The following is a 23,738-nucleotide window of genomic DNA, read 5'->3' on the forward strand; positions in this document are numbered from 1 at the left end:
ATAGGATGTCTGCTACAGGAAGTAATGTAGCCCCCAGAAGCATTGGGAGACATTTCAGCCCTATGGAGAAAACAACAAAGGCACATTGGGGAAAAAGAGAAATCGACCCCTGTGAAATGTGGCGAAATGTTTGGAAATGAATCTACACAGTTCACTTGGGAGTAAGAAGCGATGAAACTACTGTGTATAAACTGAGATCAATGTGCTTTCAAACTAGATGGAACAAGGGTGGAAATTAAAGTATTTACTATTAAGAACCATGGTTGCCCCACTTTTCTTCTGATGAACCTTGTTAGCCTTTAAGAGTTTATAAAAGTTGCTCTTTCTCACTTACTTTTCACTCGAGACATTTTTGTGTATCCATACGTATAATCATATGTGAAGTTTTTTGTTTCACTGATATTCAATCTCGCTTTAAAACACATAAATGTGAAGATCCTGCCCTACCTTTTCCATCTTCTTCACCTGGTCGAGGATTTCTAGTGGTGTCTGCAAAACAGAGTTCAAGCTACTGTATTAAATTATAAAGATTTTGTGATTTGGCTAGTGTGACTATCCATCTGTTTATCTAATACTCACGAGAGACACTGAATCCAAAAACCCCTTCATATTCCTTCATGAGTCTCTTTAACAGGGTGCTTTTCCCGGCTCCCGAGGGTCCACTCAGAACTACAGGTCTGGGTCCTGACATCTCTCTGTAAGAGAATAAAAATAGATGGATTTTTATAATAAAGCATGTCTGTTATTTGGTACCGACTATTTTCAGCTCATAAACCGCCTTGACTGGTCAGTTATACAAGTGGGTCTTAAAGTGGATATATCGTGAAAATCTGACTTTTCCATGTTTAAGTGCTATCATTGGGTTCCCAATGCTTCTATCAATCTAGAAAATGTGAAAAAGATCAACCCAGTAACTTAGTTTTGGTCAACCATTCTCTACAAGCATATGAAAAAATAGGTTATTGAAATTTGGCTCCCCTTGTGATGTCAGAAAGGGAGTATACCGCCCCTCAATCTGCACTATCCAACCACGGCACTGCCATTAAGTGCAGAGATCAGCTCATTTGCATATAAAAGGACACACCCAAAAACAGCAAATTTTTGCTCACACCTACAAAGTGTCAATGTTAACATACTAGAATAAATTATCTGTATGGTATTTTGAGCTAAACCTTCACATATGTACTCTGGGGACACCAAAGATTTATTTGACATCTTAAAAATGTATTGAGAAATGTCCCCTTTAAACTGGTGGTGAAACCCATAAAGGGTGCATGCCAAAAACTTTGAATTATATTTGATTTTCTTATCATAATGTATTCATCTCCAAAACTAAAGGCCTGTGTTGAATATGGATTAGGTTAGGTCAAGAGCTTGAGAAAGAGTGAGACATAAGCTATAAAGGCCACATGGGTGGATACTGAGTCTATTGCAACTAATCCACTGATCCAGGAATTAACCATTCTGTTTTGAGTTCTGTAGACTGTGCCTTCACTTTAAATTCTGCTGGGTTATTTTTAACCCAATGCTGGGTAAATATTGAGAACACATGTTGGGTTATAAATAAACCTATGCTGGGTTGTTGTTAACCCAACCATGAGTTAAAAAAAACAATCCAGCATTGCTTTGAAACGACCCAGCATAGGTTTATTTATTAACCCAACATGTGTTCTGTCCAATATTTGAGTTAAAAAACAATCTAATAGAATTGAGAGTGCATTAAATAATGTAAAAATATGACCGTTCTAAACATTATTTTTATTTTTGTATCGTTTAGAAAACATCATGCTGACGTCTTTAAAGTAATCTCAGAAATCAGGTGTGAATAATGTTTTAACTAAGCACGGTCAAAAACTAATGGCAGATTTATTTTTGAAACATACTTTGATTTGTGACCTTCATACAATAATAAAATATCTTAGCAAATGATTGAATTCAAGACCTAAAATAGGCAGATATTTAACTCAAGTGCAATTAAAAGTCTTATAGAGGTGATGTAAGGCTAATGAAGAGGATTACCCAGCATAAGCCAAAAGACAAAGACACACTGACCTGATCTTAATGTTTTATGAAAAAATCTCCAGGCCATTTTTAGGGGTGCTATTAGACAAACAAACTGGAGATAAACACTAGAAATACACTCAGATAAAAAGAAAGTATTGCAATTTTGTTATCTGCTCATTTTATTAACCATTACTTTTCATATTATTAATTATTTCTAAATTATCTTGAGATTTGATTTGCCTCGACTATATTTCGTTTCAAGATGCTGATATTGATGTTCACATTATGCTTAAAGTTTCAAGACATCATCAATGCCAAATTTGAGATTCACTTTCTGATCCATCAGCTGAACAACAAAAGTTTAAAAGGTGCAAAAATATTATAGACCTTCTATAACATCATATAATATTAAAGATAAATGAAACCGATTGAAATGTCATTTTCAAATAAAAAAGTGAAAACAAGCACACTGAATGTTTTGTATTTAATTTTGATTGATTTGAAAATAATGCTACTGGTTATGCATTTGTATTCTGATACGATTACCTGATGTCATCCACATCAAAATATACTACAAATGTTGACTCTGTACAACAGAGGAAACAAAGATTAAAAAAGTGACACTCATAAAGATCTTACCTTGTCTGCAATGTGCAATATAGACAGTGAACTGTAGCTGTATGTGTGTTTCTAACCCACTGACTTATTGCTCAGCTTACTGCCAGCTACAATTACCACTGCCTCCATTCAGTCTTAGCCAATCAAATCACAGCTCTTATATATTTGTTGTTATAACAGGGTGGTAACTGCCATAATAAATTAACAAGAGATTTTTTCTGGGGTACTGAAAACCCCAGAAAACTAATTGCATAAGTTTTGCTTCCAAAATTAACCTATACCATAAGAAAATTGACTATAGCCACGGTCTACCATTTAAACAATATCTCAAATTTCAATATATTTTAAGACAAAAAATAAAATCAAAACAAATGAAAGATTATAAATGAAAATAATTTATATCTGCATGCATGGATTTACTTCACATTAAGGTTGCACTGACTGAGAAATAAACTGTGATATATTTAAACAGGGTTGCCACAAAATTGACAGTTCGATAAAAATCCATATTTCCTCCATAAATCTCTGTACCGCTGGCTGCCCATTAGTGACCAATTTAAACGGATCGCTGAGGAACCAGAGCATTCATTTCTACACCAAGATATCCCTTCCAAAACATTAACTCTGAATATTTCATTACTTAGGGGAGCTGAGGCTCGAAAATGCAAATATCCAGAACCTTTCTGGACACATTGATACATTTGGAGGATATTTTAAAATGCAAGTATCTGTGAATATGGTGAATCACATAACTTTCTTTGAATAAATGCGGGATTAAGTGACCCACCATCACCCTGACCTGTACAGGGCTGCCTTAATCCATCACCAACCTAAATCCACAGTGTGTCTGTATAGTGCTGCTAATAAGAGATATGTCAGGACATCAACCTCACACATCCTTAAAGGAATATTCAATTTTCTTAAAGAATAATCCAGATAATTTACTCACTACCATGTCATCCAAAATGTTGATGTCTTTCTTTGTTTAGTCGAGAAGAAATTATGTTTTTGAGGAAAACATTGCAGGATTTTTCTCATTTTAATGGACTTTAATAGAGCCCAACATTTAATACTTAACTCAACACTTAACAGTTTTTTTCAACGGAGTTTCAAAGGACTCTAAATGATCCCAAACGAGGCACAAGGGTCTTATCTAGCAAAACGATTGTCTTTTTTGACAAGAAAAATAAAAAAATATGCTCTTTTAAACCACAACTTTTCGTCTAGGTCCAGTCCAGCGTGACCTAACGTAAATGCGTAGTGACGTAGGGAGGTCACATGTTACATATATAAAACGCACATTTGCGGACCATTGTAAACAATAAACTGACACAAAGACATTAATTAGTATCAGTTGACATACAACAACGTAGGAACGGTCCTCTTTCAACACACTTGTAAACACTGGGGCGGAGTTTCGCATTCGTCCTCTGTGACCTCTTGACGTCATGACGTATTGCGTGGGGTCACGCTGACGCATCACGACCGGATCTAGACAAAAAGTTGTGCTTTAAAAGAGCATATTTTTTATTTTTCTTGTCAAAAACGACAATCGTTTCGCTACATAAGATCCTTATGCCTCGTTTGGGATCGTTTATAGTCCTTTGAAACTCTGTTGAAAAAAACTGTTAAGTGTTGAGTTAAGTATTAAATGTAGGGCTCCATTAAAATGAGAAAAATCCTGCAATGTTTTCCTCAAAAAACATAATTTCTTCTCGACTGAACAAAGAAAGACATCAACATTTTGGATGACATGGTGGGGAGTAAATTATCTGGATTTTTCTTTTAAGAAAATGGACTATTCCTTTAACACGAGGTCAGTCATTAAATAGTCATATTAAACTTGTTATGATTTCAAGTTACCTTCCAATAAATCAATTTCCACATTTGTGACCAAAGATAAATTTGAGCTCACAAATAAGCTTTCCATTGATGTATGGTTTGTTAGGATAGGACAATGACTGGATTGCGCATAGAACGCTTAACGTTTGAGGTGTAGCTATTAAGTTGTCCAGATGAAGCTTTGCAACATAAATTAACAATGATAAATATTAAATTTATGGTAAGGAATTCACTAAATATCTTCATGGAACATGATCTTCACTTAATATCCTAATGATTTTTGGCATAAAAAATATAATTGTATCTATAATTTTGACCCATACAATACATTGGTGGCTTTTGCTACGAATATACACACATGCTACTTATGACAGGTTTCGTGATCCAGGGTCACATTTTGAACCAACCTTGTTGGTTAAGACCGATATAAAAGACGAAACCTAATAAGTCAGTTGACCTTTTATGGGCAACAAGAACATTTCTTTGTTAGACAACAAAATTAGTTTATTTTTGTCAAAGAAAAACAGACAAATCTGTACAAAATACATCATCATAAAACAAGGCTGGTTTTATGTTTCAGTCTATTTATTTTTAGATAACTATCAAAAGTGCTTCACGATATTTCCGTTACGTGTTGTAACTGGACTAGAGAGTCTAGACAGTAACAAAACTATTGCTAAAATACCACAAAAGGAAACTGAACTACTCTTCTGTTAGATTCCTAAATTCAGGAGGTCTTTGCTCTGCTCAGAAGTGGAGAGAAGTGCTGCAACCCAACCTAAAAGCCAGAGGGCAGCATATGCTACTAAATGTAGCTGTGTTATATATAAGACAACCTGCTAATCACCTGTTATAGTTAAATATCAACAGAAATAAAGACAGTTTTATCTTTAAAAGCAAGTTAAAGGAGAAAAGGTAGAAAATTTACAGAGCGCTATTTAATTCAGAATATATTGTATACTGTATGAATATGAAGTGTCCATAATTTTGGCATTAAGGTCAATGTAAAAATGTAGGGGGTTTTGTAAATTTGTGCCATATGCAATCTCGTCTCTTTAATTTTAAGCATGCTTAGCATAAAGGAACGATTAAACAAACAAAAATACAATGTATGAGATAAACAAATACACTATATAAACAGTACATCACCTCAAAGGCAACATAAGTTATCATAAATCATATTTAAAATATCCTAATTCTTTACTCAAAACATTACTGTATAGCTGTACAGTCACATGGTAAAGTATGGAAAAATACGGAAAAGTAAAAGATTCGTTGCTTTTCTGCACATTCTTCACAAAACACAGTTTAAGAACGATTTGAAAGCTCAACTCTCTCGATCAACACCGCTACTGTAGGTTCACTTCAGTGTTTCAGTCTGAAAACATTCACAAATCTATTGGACAGATTGCTTTATATCTTTCTCTATGAGAATAACTTAAAAAAATGATAATTGAACATCAAAACAAGGTTTTATAAGTACATAGAAATACAATTCTGTTTTATCATCCTTACAATTTCTGAGGATTTATACCATATACCATTTCTTCAAGAAATGAAAACCGGTCACAGTGGTCTTCATATAAATGCTTTTCAACATGAACAGAGTCTCTTCAGTAAAAGTTTATGTAGAGTGCAAACAGGCAGATGAAAAGACACCAAAGAAACGAGTGTATTTCATCACAAATACACTCTTCTCAGGTCCCCAGGTGAAGTGATAGTATTACACTGCGGGCAAAGCTTTTTTGCTCCCTGTGAGAAGATGAAAAATGAAAGTTAAACACTGAAAACTTTTACTTTACAAGATATTAGCGTAGTTATTCGAATACAGATTCACTGTATCTCACCAGAGTGCGAAGCCAGCATTCCTCACAGTGAACATGCCAGCACTGAATAGACGTCAGGGGTACGGTGTATGAATCCTAAAGAGAAAACAACGATGACTGCATATATTTACACCGTGTTCAATCAGAAACACACTATCTATGATGGATGTTTAAACTTTGGACAAACCATTTAAATTGCAAAATCTGTACACCACATTATCACATGCATATACATTACAGTCCATTCAAGGTACACATATTTGCATTGCTAATTTTCAACCCAGTATCACGAAATTACGCACCTATAGTCACGTAAATTTGTGAGTGTTTTCCGTGACACTGACACGTTTTTGTGCCTTTTTACGTAAACGTATCACGTATTTCTGTTTTGTGTCATTGTCACGGATTTGTTACTCAACTGTTTCGTCCTATTTTCCATTCATTGTTGCTTCGGTTTAGGGTTAGATTTACATAAAATGACATCCTCACCCAAAACCAACTCTAACCCTAACGCCAGGCGACAATGGTTTAAAAATCATAAAATATAAATAAAAAAAAAAATAAAAAAAGGTATAAACCAATCCTTAAAGTAACATCCTAACGCAAACACAAAATCTAACCATAAACCAAAGCGACAATAGTTTGAAAATAGGACAAAACAGTTGAGTAACAAATACGTGATACGCTCACGTAAAAAGGCGGAAAAAAACGTGTCAGTGTCACGGAAAAGAAATTTACGTGACTATAGGTACATAATTTTGTGAAACAGGGTTGTAATATTGCATTACCTGTACCAATTGAGCTACATGAAAAATATTTTTACACGTCTTACATATAAAAACATTTGACATGTTTTACGTATTGGCCGTATTGGCTGCATTAGGTTAAAAACATTGCAAAGTGTAAAACCTTTTACAGTAAATGTTCGGTATGCAGGGATGCACTTTTACTTTCAGATTAGATTTACTTTTGAAACCAGACAGGTCACGCCAAACTTACCATACAGATGAGACACTTGAATCTGTCACCTCGTGTGAGCTGCTTCTCCAGATCTCTGATTCGTGTTTTTAGGGCCTCTAGTGTGCCGAGGGAGGGGTCGTCCGATACACTAAACCACACAAAGGAAAAATCCATCAGAGATTGATGAGACAGCACGCTCACGGCTCTGTTGCTGAAGGCCACATGTTATGAATTCAAAATTACACTTGAACAGTAATCACAAGACAGATTGCATCATTAAATGAGACGCATTCACATTGTCTCATGTTTAAATTCTATTGTTGTACTCTTTACGGCATGTGCACTTTAAAGAAGGACTACCAAAGACAAAAAAGACAGCAGTAAGGTACATTTAGAACCAAACAATTTGCATTTAAAGTTGATGCAATTGAACTTTTGTGTCAGAAAAAGAGACAGTGTTACAGTGTAATAATGCATTTGAATACAGAGTATTTGCACTATAATTACCAACATGTACTTACAATGGGATTAGGGTTTGGTTTAGTTAATGGCATACACTGTCAGAAAAACAAATGGTCAAAAATGGTCCCAAGCTGCCACTGGGACAGTACCCTTTATAAAAGGTCAATATGTACAAATTAGGTACAGTTATATTCAGGGTTCCCACACCTTAGTTAACTTCAAATTCAAGGACCTTTCAAGGACTTTCCAGGTCCATGACCCTCAAATTCAAGGACTAAATATGGGGACACATTTTAAGTGAGAGCAAGGTTACATCGTGTTACCTTTTAAGATACATTGTTACAGTTCCCTTTCGAGGGAACTCGCGCTGCGTCACTGCGGTGACACTTTGGGGACGCCTCCAGGGGTAAGTGCATCTGAATGTGTATATCAAATTCAACCAATGGTGAGGCTTAACGACAAAAACAGTGTGACGCGGGAGTAAGGAAGTATATCGCTATCTGAAATATTGCCAAAAACGGCATTACAGGGATGCAGGAAGTATGGCAAGGGATACGCAGCACCTCGTTCCCTTCTCAGGGAACAACAGTTACATACTTAACCCGAGACGTTTTCATGTGTCAAACACAACTATGCAAAAAAGGATTTTGGTATGAATCAACATTCGCATACAGAAGATATAAGCATTTAAAGCGAACAGTTTAGCACGTGTTCTTAAATAGTCTAGAATTTGTATGATATTATCCTACACTACACAGGAATTTTTCCAGAAAATGCATAAAATAGATTCAAGGATTTTAAATGACCTGTATCTATGGATGTATATTTTCAAAAACTTCCCAGGGCCTTTAATTTTTTTCCCCCAGATTCACAAACTTTCAAGGGTTTCAAGGACCCATGGGAACCCTGTACATTGGTACAAATATGTATCCTCTGATGTACTTTTTGAAAGGGTATCGTTCTAGTGACAGCTAGGCACGTTTTTTTGTGACTCTGTCCCAAATGGCGCACTTCATGTGGACTTTAGGTCTCGTGGCCTTAAATTGCGCGTGCTCGCTTAGTCTACGAGTCCAACCCATAAGTCATTGCAAAAGAGCACGAAGGATGAGAAGAGTTCACACTGATCAGCAACTTGTCCTTCTATTTCCGACGTGACACTTGAGTCTGTCCCAAAATACGACTTTGATGCGCCCTCATGGACTCGCGTCAAGGGTCCCTAAAGTCTGCACTACATGATGTCATCAAGTCCGGAGTGTGCCATTTGGAACAGGGGCTGACAGTGTGTAATTATGCATAATTTTCTGTTATAAAAATGACATGTGACATTTGTAACAAAGTTTTACCTTATAAAATAAAGCATTACCATATAATATCATGTAGTTATTTTGTTATTATTAACAATAAAATCTTTTTAGGCTGAGAACAGCATATGATAAAATAAATGGTCCGGCGTGTGACAGAGGAGACACTAAAGTGTGCAAACATTGTACCGGTGTAATTGCTTTATTAGCGTGTCCGCACAGGGCCGGGGTGCGGACACCCCGCGGCAGACTGTCATTTGTCAGGGACGCTCTTTCTTCCTGCCTCACTAACTCATCTTCACTCGGGTGTTTTCACTTCACCACAATTAAATAACACTCGCTCAGAGCCCCCTAATACCCAGCAGAAACATCCTGGCCAACACATCCCCATTTAATCAGCTCTCAGGAATTGAACTATGACAGCAGGAGGTTTAAGTGATCCATCAAAAACACCTCGTGTAATAGTTGCCAAATATAAGCATAATGAATGCTGCTTTTCGCTGGATGTCTGGTGGAAATGTAAAATTACTGGCCTCGTCCTCCGGCTAAATACCCATTGGAGAGCGGTGACAGATTATGTCACGCAAGTGTACACCTAGTATTTACATAAAATATTAAGGATGATGCCCAAGCAGAATTGTAGCTTATTACAGAACTGATAGGTCACAGACACAGACATTCTATTCAAATGTGCGCTAATGCTTGCTAGCCATATACTTATTTATTAGACATATAATATATATTTATTATTATTGGTAATGTATGATATATATATATGGTAGTGAAATAATCAATGTACAAATGACAATAATGATTTTAAATATATTTCATAGTTTCCCTGAAATCTGATCCTCCTCGACTGATAAATAGATCTATCAAGCTGATAAATGATTCCCTTCAAAACATATGTCACACATGCTTCAGCGAAGCTGCCAAAACACCATCCCAGCAAGAAAGCATTGATTTGTGACATTGTTATTGAATGAGTCAGCCATGTATAATTCCTCATGTGTCCTTCCATGAGTACACTTGACCCCAGATATAAAAAAAATGTCTAAATGTCCTGGTGCACATGGAAAGAAGTTCAAATCCCAGGTTTTAAAAAAAGGTATCATTATCTTATACACATCTCTGTGGAGAGATTCAAACCTGCATCTTCTAGATGTACAGTTTCTGGAGCATAAGAGTACACCGCTATACATCAGCATTACCAGTGTTTGCATGTTTTGGTTTTGTGAGGTGGTATTTAGGTCTGATTTATACATTATTATTATTATTATGATGTAAATTCAAATAACAAAGGAAACCTAATAAAACTGTGTGTATGGATATACTTACTTCTCTAACTCGCTGTTCTTACAGGTTCTTGGAGACGTTGTGCTTGTTTTGCTGTCGAACTCTACATTACTAGTAGTTGGAGTTTCTATAGACAGGGAGCGCTATTAATATTATTGCATGAACATACAAGCAAAAAATTATATTTACTTTCAAAATTGCTTATAAAAAATGTATAAATATAAAAGTATACAAAATATTAGTATTGGTAAACTGATTTGTTAAATTACAAGCCATTAACATAAGTATAAAAAATTAACTATCATCACCTTAAACGGACACTGCACTTTTTTGGAAAATATGCTTATTTTCCAGCTCCCCTAGAGTTAAACATTTGCTTTTTACCGTTTTGGAATCCATTCAACTGATCTCCGTGTCTGGCGATACCACTTTTAGCATAGCTTAGCATAATCCATTGAATCTGATTAGACCATTAGCATTGCGCTAAAACTAACCAAAGAGTTTTGATATTTTCCTATTTAAAACTTGACTCTTCTGTATTACATTATGTACTAAGACCAACGGAAAATTAAAAAGTTGGGATTTTCTTGGGGAGAGTATAGTTCCTAGCCAAATCTAGAAAATCGCAACTTTTAATTTTCCGTCGGTCTTAGTACACGTTGTAACTACAGAAGAGTCAAGTTTTAAACAGGAAAAATATTGAAACTCTTTGGTTATTTTTAGTGTGATGCTAATGGTCTAATCAGATTCAATGGATTATGCTAAGCTATGCTAAAAGTGGTAGCGCCAGACCCGGAGATCAGCTGAATGGATTCCAAAACGGTAAAAATCAAATGTTTAACTCTAGGGGAGCTAGAAAATTAGCATATTTTCAAAAAAAGTGGAGTGTCTCTTTAACAAACACAGTGACGAGTACCAGCATTTAAAAAAAAAAAAAATACTTGCAATACTTTGCTCACCTGAATTTGCCAACTTGGTTTGCTCTGGTGATAACCGGTTGAATGTGTCCCCACTTTAAGAGAAAAAGTTTTGTGTAAAGTAAGGATGATGTATATACCTAAAACATATATCCTATTTGTGTGTATGTGTGTGTGTGTGTTTACTTTAATATAACTCCTCTCAGCGCTCGCCGTTCCTCTGCATCTTTCGCTTGTTTTCCTGAACAGGGAATCACATCTGCCTCTGTGTATCTGAAACCGTTTGTTGAGGAAACACTGTTTATGCTTTTAAATGCACACAAAGCTAAATGCACTGCCAAACTAAAACAAGGATACTGGGCTTTTCCATACTCCAGAGTATCATCTCCATCCACGTCCAGATCTGCATCACTGTCCTGGTGCTCCTTCAATGTGCTGCTTACCAAACCTTTAGCAATCAGAAATCCTTATATAAGTACGGATTGATTTATATGACTATACGTAAGTGTATGTGTGTGTCCTGTACCTCTGAATCCTCTGAGAACAGAAACCATCTGTATTCGTCTCTGTTCTCCCCATTCAAACTCACTCCCGGCTGACAGCACTGAGGCATCTTCAATAACACCCAGACCATCTCTCTGTACAACACACATACACACCAGTCCTGTTTACATGAGGTCACAACAGAGAGAAATGAAAAATGACAATAAACTGCAGGTTTATAGTTTGTCTTGTGGCTTCCGGCCCCTGTATCACATCTGCTGTCTTACACATCATATAACTGTCTAAGCTGAACAGGACAGCAGCCTGAATAAATGTCATGTCGTATAACACCTGCCAATCAAATCACAGACATCACAAAATGTCTGTGATCTGTCAGGAAAGCAGATCTAGGCGCTACAGACCTTATGGGTATGTAGCTGACAAACATGATCCCAATGATTGAATTGAATTCCCATCATACCTGATCTTCCTCCGCTTTCCGTCTTTTCAGTTTACCAATGCGTGCTGTTACAAAAAAGAGAAAACATATATAAACATAAAGCTCTTATATAAGGCATGAATTGATTTTTCTGTACTGGCAATTTTATAAGAAAAATCATAGAAAATAATCTGAAACGCCAGAGTAAAACAAAAACAAGTCTCAAACTGATAAGACCTTAATCTCCAAAAACCTACAATAGATAAGTAAATCAGTTCAGGGATGGGAATTGGATTGATCTATTTATCAGATTGCAAAATAAAGACAAATAAAGTCCTGTTTCTCTCTCACACTTGCACATTGGAAGTAAAATCCAGAACGGTGGAACGCTCTCCACCACTTCATTAAAATCTCCGTGTTTTGCTGAGCTACTAATGATGTCATGGGATATTAATCTTTAGGAGTCTTAGCTCATAATAGAGTCAAAGAGGACAGTGGAAGCCCTTTACAATCACAGCGAAGTTGACCATAACACAGAGAGAGATCTGATCAATTAGCTGTGACCAAACCTTCGGCACCCTTTCCTCATGTTAATGAAACAACATAAAAATTAAGAGTCCTGATAAATGATCAAAGATTCAACATGATAGAGTACTAATCTGTCACAGTACAGAGGTTATATACTCTCTATTATTTTGATAATCTTACATTTAAAAAGTAAGACGGTAATGTCTGGCCATTAACCAACTACGTGGGACCTGGATATTTTTTAGTTTTAAATCAGTGCTGATTTGTATTATAAAATACAAGACATGCTTGAAATACCACCTTGTCTTTAATACATGCACAAACTGAACTGAAACTGCAGTTGTGCGATATCCAGTGGCGGCTCGTGACTGCTCATCCGAGGGGCGTAAATTCAAAATATGTCATGTGTGTTGCTTGTGTTTTCAAAATATGTGTTTGTTGCGTCATGTGAACCATGTGCATCACGTGTTTTGTCAAAATAAGGGCCTGCTGCACACGCGTCAAAACCGTTTATGATTAAAGAGACGCTCATGGTTACAAAATACACGCAAGACACTCCCTTAAAACTAAACTTTGATTATGCATGAGATTATGCGAGTATCTGGCAAACGCGAGATTTGTCTTTTATCATAAACCCTTTAGACACATCTGCAGCAGACACTTATTTTGACAAGACACGTGATGCACATAGGATCGCTAGACGCACAGAATACATATTTTGAAATTACGAACCACACACATGACGGGTTACATACATGTCGTGACGAACTTCGGATTGAGCGCCCTCGAAAAAGAAGTCACTGGCCGCCACTGGTGATATCTCACCAGACAATAGGCATACGTGTGGGATTATAAAGTCAGCAACTACACTCTCAGAAAAAAGATACAAAAAGAAACTACACTTTTGTACCTAAAAGGTGCATTATGGTACCTCAAAGGTACATATCTGTAACAAAATGGTACATATTAGGAACTTTTTAAAATGTACAGTCCCAGTAACAACTTTTGTACCTTTTTTCCAGGCTGATCTCACGGATCAAGTCGTGTTATAGTCACGAAAATTTTTATTAATTTATTTGTGTCCATGGCACGAAATTCAGCTTTTTTCATGCCTTGAGCACAAATTTCTTTTTCGTGTCACTCGCATGACTTTTTTGCGGCATTTTATGTATTGTTTTCTCATTGTTTTTCCTATTTCCTTACCATTTTCACTTGGGGTTGGGGTTAGAATCACTTTTTGTTACATTTTTAGAGACCCTAACTCTAATCCCAAATCCAAAAGTGGAAGAAAAACATGTAGAAACCAATACATAAAAGTACACCCAAACCCCAAATTGAAATAAAAGCGACAATGATTGCAAATTGGAAAAAAAGAGAAAACAACACATGAAATGAGACGAAAAAGAAAGTCGTGCCACGGAAACAAAAAACTATTTATAGAAATTCGTGCAAGTGACACAAAATATTACGGAGCCCCTAAGGGGACATGGAGCAAAAATTAAATAAAGTTTTGTTTCATGTGCTCACGTGAAACTTTCATGTGCTCACGTGAAACTTTCATGTGCTCACGCGAAACCTTCATCTGCAGAATATTTTTTAAAGTTTAGTTTCGCATGCTCACTAAACTTTAGATTTTTTTTACTCCAATGTCACCTTGTAAAAATGTAAATGTAAAAAATACATTTGTGCTCAAGGCACAAAAAAAACTGAATTTCGTGCCATGAACGTGAATTAATTAATCAAATTTTTCGTGACTGTAACACGACTTTCCTTGAGATCATGTTGCTTTTTTCTGTGAGTGTATGTAGGGATTTATTTTTGGGCAAAGCACTTGCACCAGCATAGCTCCTTAACTTATAACTATCATCAGTAATTTAATAGTGGCCAATAATAATAACTAATGTGAGGTTAAAGGTCAGAGATGGTACTTGTAAAACAGCTTTACAGATGACACAATGTAGAATATTTATAAAAACACAATTAAAAATAAATACAGAGTTCAATGCTGGCATCATCTGAAGTCATCGCATGCATTTTATTATTGCAAAATACTTCATTGTTTTGCAGTGGCGGCCAGTGACTAGGGAGGGCGCTCGATGCGAAGTTCGTCACAGCATGTATGTAGCCCGTCATGTGTGTCATTCGTAATGTCCAAATATGTGCATCGAGAGATCCTGCGTGCATTACATGTCTTGTCAAAATAAGTGCCTGCTGCAGACGCGTCTAAAGGGTTTATGATAAAAGAGACGCTCACGTTTGCCAGATACTCTCGTAATCTTATGCGTAATCAGAGTTTACTGTTAAGGGAGTGTCTTGCGTGTATTTTGTGAACGTGAGCGTCTCTTTTATCATAAACGGTTTTGACGGTTGGTGTGCACCAGGCACTGATTTTGACAAAACACGTGATGCACATGGTTCATATGATGCAACAAACACATATTTTGAAAACACGAGCAACACACGACACTCCAAACACTTATTTTGAATTTGCGCCCCTCAGATGAAAAGTCACGAGCCGCTACTGTTGCTTTGTGAGGATAATTTATGATACTTGGTGAATATCTGCCGAAAAAGAATTTAGAAACAAAAATTATATAGAAAAATATGATGTAGTTCAGATACAATCACCTAAAATGACTGAAATACCAGATAAATTTTTTTTAATAATCCATCAAAAAAAAACAAAAAAAAAAGCAAAAACACAGGAAATTGTTCATGTAGCTGACATGTAGTAACATACCATTTAGTCTCGTTTGCCTGTTTGCTCGGACTCGCAAAAATGTCTGAAACGAACAAAGGATAGAAAATAAAGAAAAGGAAAACTCATTATTTATCATATATGTGTTCCTATAGCACAACTGTAGAGCATTAGCAGAGAAAAGGCAGTGGGTTCGATTCCCAAGTAACTTGTAAAATAGTATAACTTGAATGCACTGTAAGTCACTAAAATACTTCTAACTTTTGCAAATTCATTTCAAGTCCACTAGATGACAGCACTGCGCTAAAGGCTCTCTCAAACGTGATTGACAGGATAAATCTAACATTGAAAAGTTTGATCTAAATAACTGCATTTTTGATTTCTTTTTAACCTATTACTATGCTTCATAACAGAAGGTCATTGTCATGTATGGTACAGTGTTGTATTAAATGTATGCAATACTCGGTTCTCACCTGGTACCTGTCAGAGTTCACAGCCTCATCAGCAGGACGCGGAGAGGAAACGGACAAGGGACCTTCTCTCTTTATGTGCATAGAGAAAAGCGACTGAAAGAAAGTTAGAGATTATTATCCCCTGTAGAGAAAAATAAATAGTATATAACAAGTGTTGTGAAGTACACTAGAGAGTGCACAGTACCTTAGGCTGCCCAGCAGAGAGAAACTCCTTTTGAGCGGGACCCTGACTGTAAACAGGAGAGTACATTTATTAACAAATATTTCATCATTACCGTGTCCCGTTACAAACAAAACCTCCAACCGTTGACCCTGATATAAAAAAATCTGAAACGTTTTCAGCAAATGTGCAATCACAATTCGCGCACATGCTCTAAAACAAGGGATCATGAGATATACTGAACCTCAACATTTTTATGACAGTCAGGCGAAATAAAATAAATAAAAAGCTGTCTCCACTCGGGTCCTGTACAGCGGGAAGGCTCTAACACACCCTGGGGCCGAGTTCAATTTGACACAATTACTGTCCGCAGCTCTGTCACTAAACAGATTATGGCTGTAATTTCTTTATTGGAGAAATCTTTCATGTGTTCAGAGTGGCTAATGTGCCTCCACCTGCCTTGTCTGAAGCTGACAGCAAGCGCGTTATTAGCTCGCTATGATTTTTGCAGGGAGCGCCTTGAGCTTCGCTGGCTGTGAAATGTCAGGAACAATGCAACATCTTGTAATTTGTGATGTTGCGATGATGAAAGAGACAGAAAAAGAGGTGGAGACACGGTGCAGATGGCCAGGGGCTGTAGATAAATATGCCATCAAGACCTGGAAGCATTTAATGTGCCTTAGGAAAGGACAGCCTGCAGGAAGGGGGGTGTCAAGGAGTTTATATATGCGTACATGATGCGAGCGTTCATTGTCTCAATCTGCTTTAATTCTGCCCATCCTCCATCTTCACATCTCTCCCTCGTCTCAGCTTTTGATCTCTATGGTACTATGGGCGGCGATGCATTTTCATGAGTCTGGATGAGATTTGAGTTAGAGTGACATAAGAGCATGCTGACTGTCAACTTCACTTTACTGTCGGCGTGCTCGGGCTGACACATAAAGGCTGAGGCAGTTTAAATCTACCCTCGAATGATCGGCTGATGATCTCAGATTGAACTGGAGGGAGAGGAAGATGAGAGGAGGCAGGAGGGATGAAGAAGAATGATAGATTATTGATCCGCTCATTGTCATTGTATTGATTGGATGATGGTCATTACAGAAAAACATGATAGGTTCATTTTTCTCCACTTTTTGGGCATCTAAAGCTGCTGATGGACATTAAAGAGTATGAGAGGAAATTCATGATCCAATTCAATAAAATTGAGGATATGTATGTGACACTGATGTCCTAAAAAGTGTTTTTTAAAAGTTTCCCATGGTTTTTGGGTTTTAATTGTAGTAAAACCACTGTTAATTTTTGTAAAGGAATTGCAACCAAAGGTCAATAAGAATTCAGATTTTGGGCTCTTTTGTTTCAGCTCTTTTCAGGTGATTGTAAGGGTATGAATTTTTGAAAGATGTACCCGTTTTGCAGCTGCACAAGACGCTCCATTTCCTCCTCCATGTGTTCCTGTAGCTCTCCAGGCCTCAGCACAGACTGACAGATCGGACACATGGGCGTCTGAGTGTCATACAGGCTCTTTATTTTATCTGGACAGACAGGTAAGGGAGGGGCATTGGAAAAGACAGGTAAGAGAGATGTAATTTATTGTCTTATTTTAAAGTTGTAAAGGGGTTCAGGCACTTTTCAGCTGGTCAGACTGAGAGTCAAGATTCAACAAGTTAAGGTCAGTGTAAAATACGATATTAACTCATTCTCCGCCTGCCTTTTTTTTTAAAGTTGCCCGTGAGCATTTTTGTGATTTTTACAAAAGTTGTAAATGCCTTCCAGGAAAATCTTCTTCTAAAAATATATAAACATAAAAATATATCAAATGAAAGAACAGACCCTCTGCTTTCAAACAAACAATAAACAAACAAACAAAACAGGAAAAAACTTTATCCTATCTATATTTTTTTCTCTTTTGTTTATAAACTCTTAAATAGTTTTTTTTTCCGTAAAAAAAGCTAAACGAAAATGCAAAAGGAATTTTGTCAGATTCAGAATGATTATCAAAACATACACAAAGTTTAAAATTGTTAAATAACTCTTTTGCTTTAGTTTTTTTATAAATTGGGTAAGTGGATAATCGCGGTATTACAGATTAACATTAAAATTAATAAGGAACACTATTTTATGCAAATGTTTTCTCTTAATTGATGAGATAACTTGTCAATGGCGGGGAAAGAGTTAAATGTGTTCTCGGTTTGTGACACTAAAGAAAAATATGACATTAAACACCCAGCCAAATTTGATGATTAAAAACACTAAATAAAAAATAAGTTATCAAAATCTGTGATAACGCTGGGGGCGTGTCCGTTTTCAGCGCTGAAACCACGCCCACTGGCGGGAAAGCTGCCAGCTCTCTCAACTTTCAAATACCTCTACGGTAAAAACTTGAATGAATGCTTGCGATTGTGTAAAGGGCTTGTTATAGTTGTGCGTAGGTCCTACGGCGTTGGTTCCGTGGTTTTCATTTATACTTTTGCGCCGTTGTCCGCGTCGACGTACAAACCGCTGGTAGGCAGTATCCACTGGTGTAACCACATTAGCAGTGTGACCGTCAGAGAAGAAAAAGCTTGGCAAGTTAACCCGCAAACGAAGAAGAAACAGCAACTTGTTGTGTATGATTTGAGAATACCAGCAATGATGTAAACAGTGAATTTTGTTGTAATTTGAGTTAAATCACTCCTCAACTTGGCTCATCTTTGTTTTCACCGTCACAAACTGAAATACCTATGACGCAGTTTTTTTTTACCTGACGGGAGGCGTTCTGATGGACCAATCACAGTGCTTGCGGTCCGCATAGAACTGACGCGCTGTTAAAAATTTTGTGAGGTGCACGTCAGGCTACGCAGAGCTACGCAGCAGCTATGGCGTAGGACTTACGCATGACTATAAATCGGGCGTTAGGGGCGGGCCATGTATGGTGGCTCCAGTGCATCATCGAGCCACTGTTTTAGCCACGCCCAAATAATCCTGAACACATTAATGTGGAAAAACTTTTAACGGCGTAACACAACATACACAATTCAGTATTACAGCATTTACAGCCTTTGTAACATGTTTCAGCAATACATTTCTAATATTTATGTTTTTAGACCGAAAGGCAACCTTACGATATTTCTGATGAAGCCAATACAGAAGTTTCTTAAACTGCTATTCATCGACTGGCCACTAGAGGTTGGTTTCAAAAGTGAGTCAATTCCAATAGACCCCCATGTTAAAATGCCCAACTTTAGAGCAGAAAATAATATGTTTACAGCCTGGTACAAAAATAGTTTTTGCTCTGTATAGCAAATTTCTTTCCCTTCATGATAACTGTGAGGGGGGTGAATTTTTTTGTAACTCATCCATTTAAATTTAATGAAGCCTTAAAGTTCTGCATAAATAAGGGGTGGCCACTTGATTGACGGTTGTCAGCCACTGCTGTCAATATAGTCGGGTAAGGCGGGCATGGTTTCAGCAACCAGTCACCTCAGCTTCACCCATGTCCTTCCTCTTTACCCATATTCAGATATCCACGAGTAATGCGCGATGACGCGCGGCTAAGATGGCAACGTCAGCCAATGCCTACTATTGGATTTAAAAACTACCTTCACCTTCAGAAACCTATGGGTGACATCACAGATACTACGTCCATCTTTTTTACAGTTTATGGTTGAGACACAATTATCTGAAATGACTTTACAAAACCAGCTAGTTCTTGTCACTGAATTAAATTTCATGTCTGATGTTTAGCGAATTACAGAACTGATTTCCTATTATTTGATTTGCAAGCAAATCTATTACCCAAATAAAGCGAACCAATAGAGTTAGAGAAAGTGACAGATGACATCGAACACAAATGACAGCAGTCACCATCTCATTCCCCCTCAGCAAACCCATCACAGACTAACAAGTGGCCAAATGAAAGCAAATAAACCTGAATAAAACATGGATCAGCATGTAAGGCAGCTCAGAGCCATGCCCTTGAGAACGTGACAGTCCGTCCCCCGCGAGTCCCCTCTCTTTTAAAATTTCGCCTGCAACGCAGCTTAAATAGATTCAGTGACATGCATTAACTGCTTGCTTCTCTGCCTAAAGCCAACCGGCATCAGTAAACAATGAAATCCCATGGCCAAAATTCAATTTATAACCACATTACCTGCGCAGATAACGTCGGCAAATAACAAGATGATAAGAGAAATTTGATTTGATTCTGGGATTAGCATGTTTTTCGTCCTCCTTGAGGGAGACTCACCAGAGGCTTTCATAAGAAACACAAATGACAATGTTACATCTTAACATGAAAACATTGCCTTTAAAGACTGTTTTATTCATTACCACTAAAAGATGAATGGGTACAAAGTATTACCGTGTCTGTCACAGAGGAACCTAACAAAACAGTGCACATAAAAATAAAAACGATGTCAATGTTGACTCTCTGTAGATTTTTTTCTGCGATGTAAGACAAAAGGTTAATGACTGACAGCCTGTTTCCTTTAATTTCATGGAAAATATAGCAGTTTTATCATTCTTCAAAGTCAAAAATCTTGTTATCCACAAAAATCATGTGGGCCTGGAACAATATAGGAATGAGTCAATTCTGAGCATTTTCATTTTTGAATAAATAAACCTTTTAGGTAAATTAATATACAGAATAGTTCTTAGATAATGCAGTTTTAAATGTTTTTTTTTAAATATGCTTAAAATATTTTTGCTTTAATATATTTGTACGCTTTTGCATATTAGTACAGCACCCTTTTTTTTTTTATCTTAATCTGACAATGCATTTTAGGCAACTAAACTAAGATGCTCCTCACAAAAACAAACAAAAAACATAAATTTTTCTCCAGAATGTCACAAGAGAATCAGTCATCCTCTTCAGACGGCCCCCTTCTTTTTTGTAAGTTATAGGATGAGTGCACATGCCAACATCCATATGACAACTGCCATCGTCATGATGGGAGATGAATTTTGAGACGGCCATGAACTGACCTTTCCAAAATGCCACATTTCATTCTGGATCTTTGTCACGTTATGACAATATGTCAGGGGCTCAAAAAAGACAAAACTACAGGCATGTGTTTCACGTAATTTATGTAAAGGGATAACCAGTCCTATTACTTAAAGGTCCCATAGCATAAAAATCTGACTTTTTCCATGTTTAAATGCTATAATTCGGTCCCCAGTGCTTTTATCAACATAAAAATCATGAAAAATCCAACCCAGTAACTTAATTTTGATGAACCATTCTCTGCAAGCCCATGAAATTTTTTTAGTTATATACTGAAATTGGGCTCCCCTTATGATGTCACAAGGGGATCTTATTATAATAATACAAGCCCTTAATCGGCACTATCCAACCACGGCACTGCCATTTATTGTGCAGAGAGAAAGAGAGAGGAAAAAATAATTGACAGCACAATTGAGTTTCAAATTTAACAAATCACCATCATTGTGATCAGTGTTTGCATTTTATCAGCTCATTATCAGCCCAAAACGGCCCATTTTTCCTCAAACATACAAAGTGGCAATTTTAATATGCTATAATAAATTATTTGTGGGGTATTTTGAGCTTAAACTTCACATATGTACTCTGGGGACACCAAAGATTTATTTTTCATCTTAAAAAAATCTTGTGACATGGGACCTTTAATGCCAAAAGAATGGGGTTTGCTCTGTTATTAACCGACATTAAGTGTACTGGTTGCAAGGAGTTCATCAAAATGTCACTGTGATTGAGCGATTTAGACAGCCAACATCTTTTGAGATAATATATAATTAGTAACTAGTTGTTCAGGTAACATAAATTGACTTTTGACAAATATACTATACTAACTGCCTACAAAAACAGCAAAATGTTGCTCTTCTGTATTGAAATAATCTAAATAAAGGAAATTATATTTACAAATTTTATTACAGCGTATTCAATCTATACATTTCTTTACTTATGTATGCTCCAGCCAATGTAAATCAAACCCATGACCTCTGTATAGAATAGAATGGAATAGAATAGAATAGGTCACATTTATAGTCAAATGAGGTAGCCCCTTAATGGTTCCTGCCATGATTTTGCCTTGCAATAACTTCATAACAGGCACATTTTTTGGTAATCGAAAGGCATGCGAGAGGCAGGCGTCCTGTTTTCTGGCAGACTTTCTGAAGAGAGTGGCAGTTATAAAACAGAATTGGCTCACTCCACACCTGCCGTCAAGTAGCCTGAACCCGTCTGGTTCATATTTAAGACATCAAATGTTTCATTTTACACAGGGGATTTCATCGTTTCTTCAATATGCTTTCTGAAGTGCAGGGGAGTATGCAAGCTTCAGCTAGTGTTTTTATTGAGGAAAATAATGGGCCATTGAAAAAGGCTATTTAATAGGCAACATAATAGGCAATGTAGCAACACATCTGCTGTGGAAAGTCATTTCCTTTATTTTCAAAGCTATTCTCTTGATTCAGACTTTCCTTCGTTAATTATTAGGTTTAGAGGCGGCTTAATCATTCTGGCACTGAACCAGGTACATGAGAAAAGTCCAGGTTCACTGAAAGTAAACGGCTGCAAATTGCGGGCTGAGTAAAAATATTACCACGATAAATCCTACTGTGGTTAGCCACGAAAGCAAGAGAGACATGACACACTTGCATGTTCGATATTATAAACCAAACTATTCGATTAAAGCAAAAATGGCTTTCATTAACATCCTTACTGTCAAGTCGATGAGCTCATTCTGTTCTCCCCCCACCTCCCCGCATCTTTAACTGCCCCATTGATGTCTCATTAATGAAAATTTACAGTAAATCCAAACATTTCAAAATGATGGCCGACATATAAACATCCATAGGTCCAAAGACTAATAGAGAAATAATAACCAACACATGACATGTGAATAAAAAACATCTCATCCCAGAGAGCACGTTGGACTCTTTACTATGTTTCTTGATCATTTCATTTTTACCCATTTCAGGCGTTAAGCTAAAAAAATCTTTTTTTGCGCACCCTCGTGTAATTTCAAAACCTGTATGACTTTCTTCATTTTCTTTTGACTTATCTCACACACAAATAAACTGAATGGGGACATAGGCTGTCAGTAATTAAACTCTGTCTAACATCTCTTGAAGTTATGTGCGTTTGGAACGACATAAAAATTAATTTTAACATTTTATTTGAGTTATTTCTTTTGAACATTCTTCCAGCAAAAAATCCCAAAACAAAACAAGAGAACACCTAAACGCATTCAAAAAGCATGTCAGGTGTTTACCTTTACAGTAGGTTGAGTGCACATGTGGTTTCGGACTCGGATGGAGAGACAGTGATCAGTGTCTCTGAAATCCCTCCATCATAAATGTCCTCATAAAGATGAGGGATAGACGTCTATACAGCTGCCTGATAAAGTTGTAAGACTCATCACTCCAGAGAGCCGATTGCTGTCTTTAACTATGCGCTGTATCAACCCAGGAGAAACATTTAAGAGCGGCCAGGGCTCTGAAGGAAGATGGGTGATAACAACTCTGCTCAGACTCCAAACACCATTTTTTTTTTATTTACCACCAAATTCAGTATTGTATCAGGTCAGTATTAAAAAGTAAATTCTTAATTTTACGCAAAATCCGATATCCGCAGTGTTATTCTGTCATCTTTTCTCCCTTTTTTCCAAAATGCAATAAACGCCACTCTTCCTTCTATGCAGAACACAATAAATCTGCTTAACCAATCACAGCACACCATTCCACTCATTGTAAACAACAATGGTGGCGCTCTGA

The 23,738-nt window shown here is 36.8% G+C and overlaps 1 protein-coding gene across 2 annotated transcripts in view; it reads right to left on the minus strand.

Moving 5' to 3' along the window:
- Window positions 1–5,023: 5,023 nt before the first annotated feature.
- rnf220b (ring finger protein 220b) overlaps window positions 5,024–23,738 on the minus strand; it is a 43,901-nt gene continuing 25,186 nt past the window's right edge. For both annotated transcript variants that reach the window (XM_065247899.1, XM_065247898.1), the window contains exons 3-15: window positions 17,413–17,539; window positions 16,032–16,077; window positions 15,848–15,940; window positions 15,417–15,459; window positions 12,191–12,234; window positions 11,753–11,864; window positions 11,584–11,674; window positions 11,413–11,499; window positions 11,269–11,321; window positions 10,352–10,436; window positions 7,290–7,398; window positions 6,312–6,386; window positions 5,024–6,216 (exon numbers count right to left, since the gene is read on the minus strand). In XM_065247899.1, coding sequence (XP_065103971.1) covers window positions 6,145–6,216; window positions 6,312–6,386; window positions 7,290–7,398; window positions 10,352–10,436; window positions 11,269–11,321; window positions 11,413–11,499; window positions 11,584–11,674; window positions 11,753–11,864; window positions 12,191–12,234; window positions 15,417–15,459; window positions 15,848–15,940; window positions 16,032–16,077; window positions 17,413–17,539 — 1,037 coding nt within the window. In that variant the 3' untranslated portion in view covers window positions 5,024–6,144. The remainder of the gene's footprint in view (window positions 6,217–6,311; window positions 6,387–7,289; window positions 7,399–10,351; window positions 10,437–11,268; window positions 11,322–11,412; window positions 11,500–11,583; window positions 11,675–11,752; window positions 11,865–12,190; window positions 12,235–15,416; window positions 15,460–15,847; window positions 15,941–16,031; window positions 16,078–17,412; window positions 17,540–23,738) is intronic.

This window comes from Paramisgurnus dabryanus, chromosome 11 (assembly GCF_030506205.2).
Source record: "Paramisgurnus dabryanus chromosome 11, PD_genome_1.1, whole genome shotgun sequence".
NCBI lineage: Eukaryota > Metazoa > Chordata > Actinopteri > Cypriniformes > Cobitidae > Paramisgurnus > Paramisgurnus dabryanus.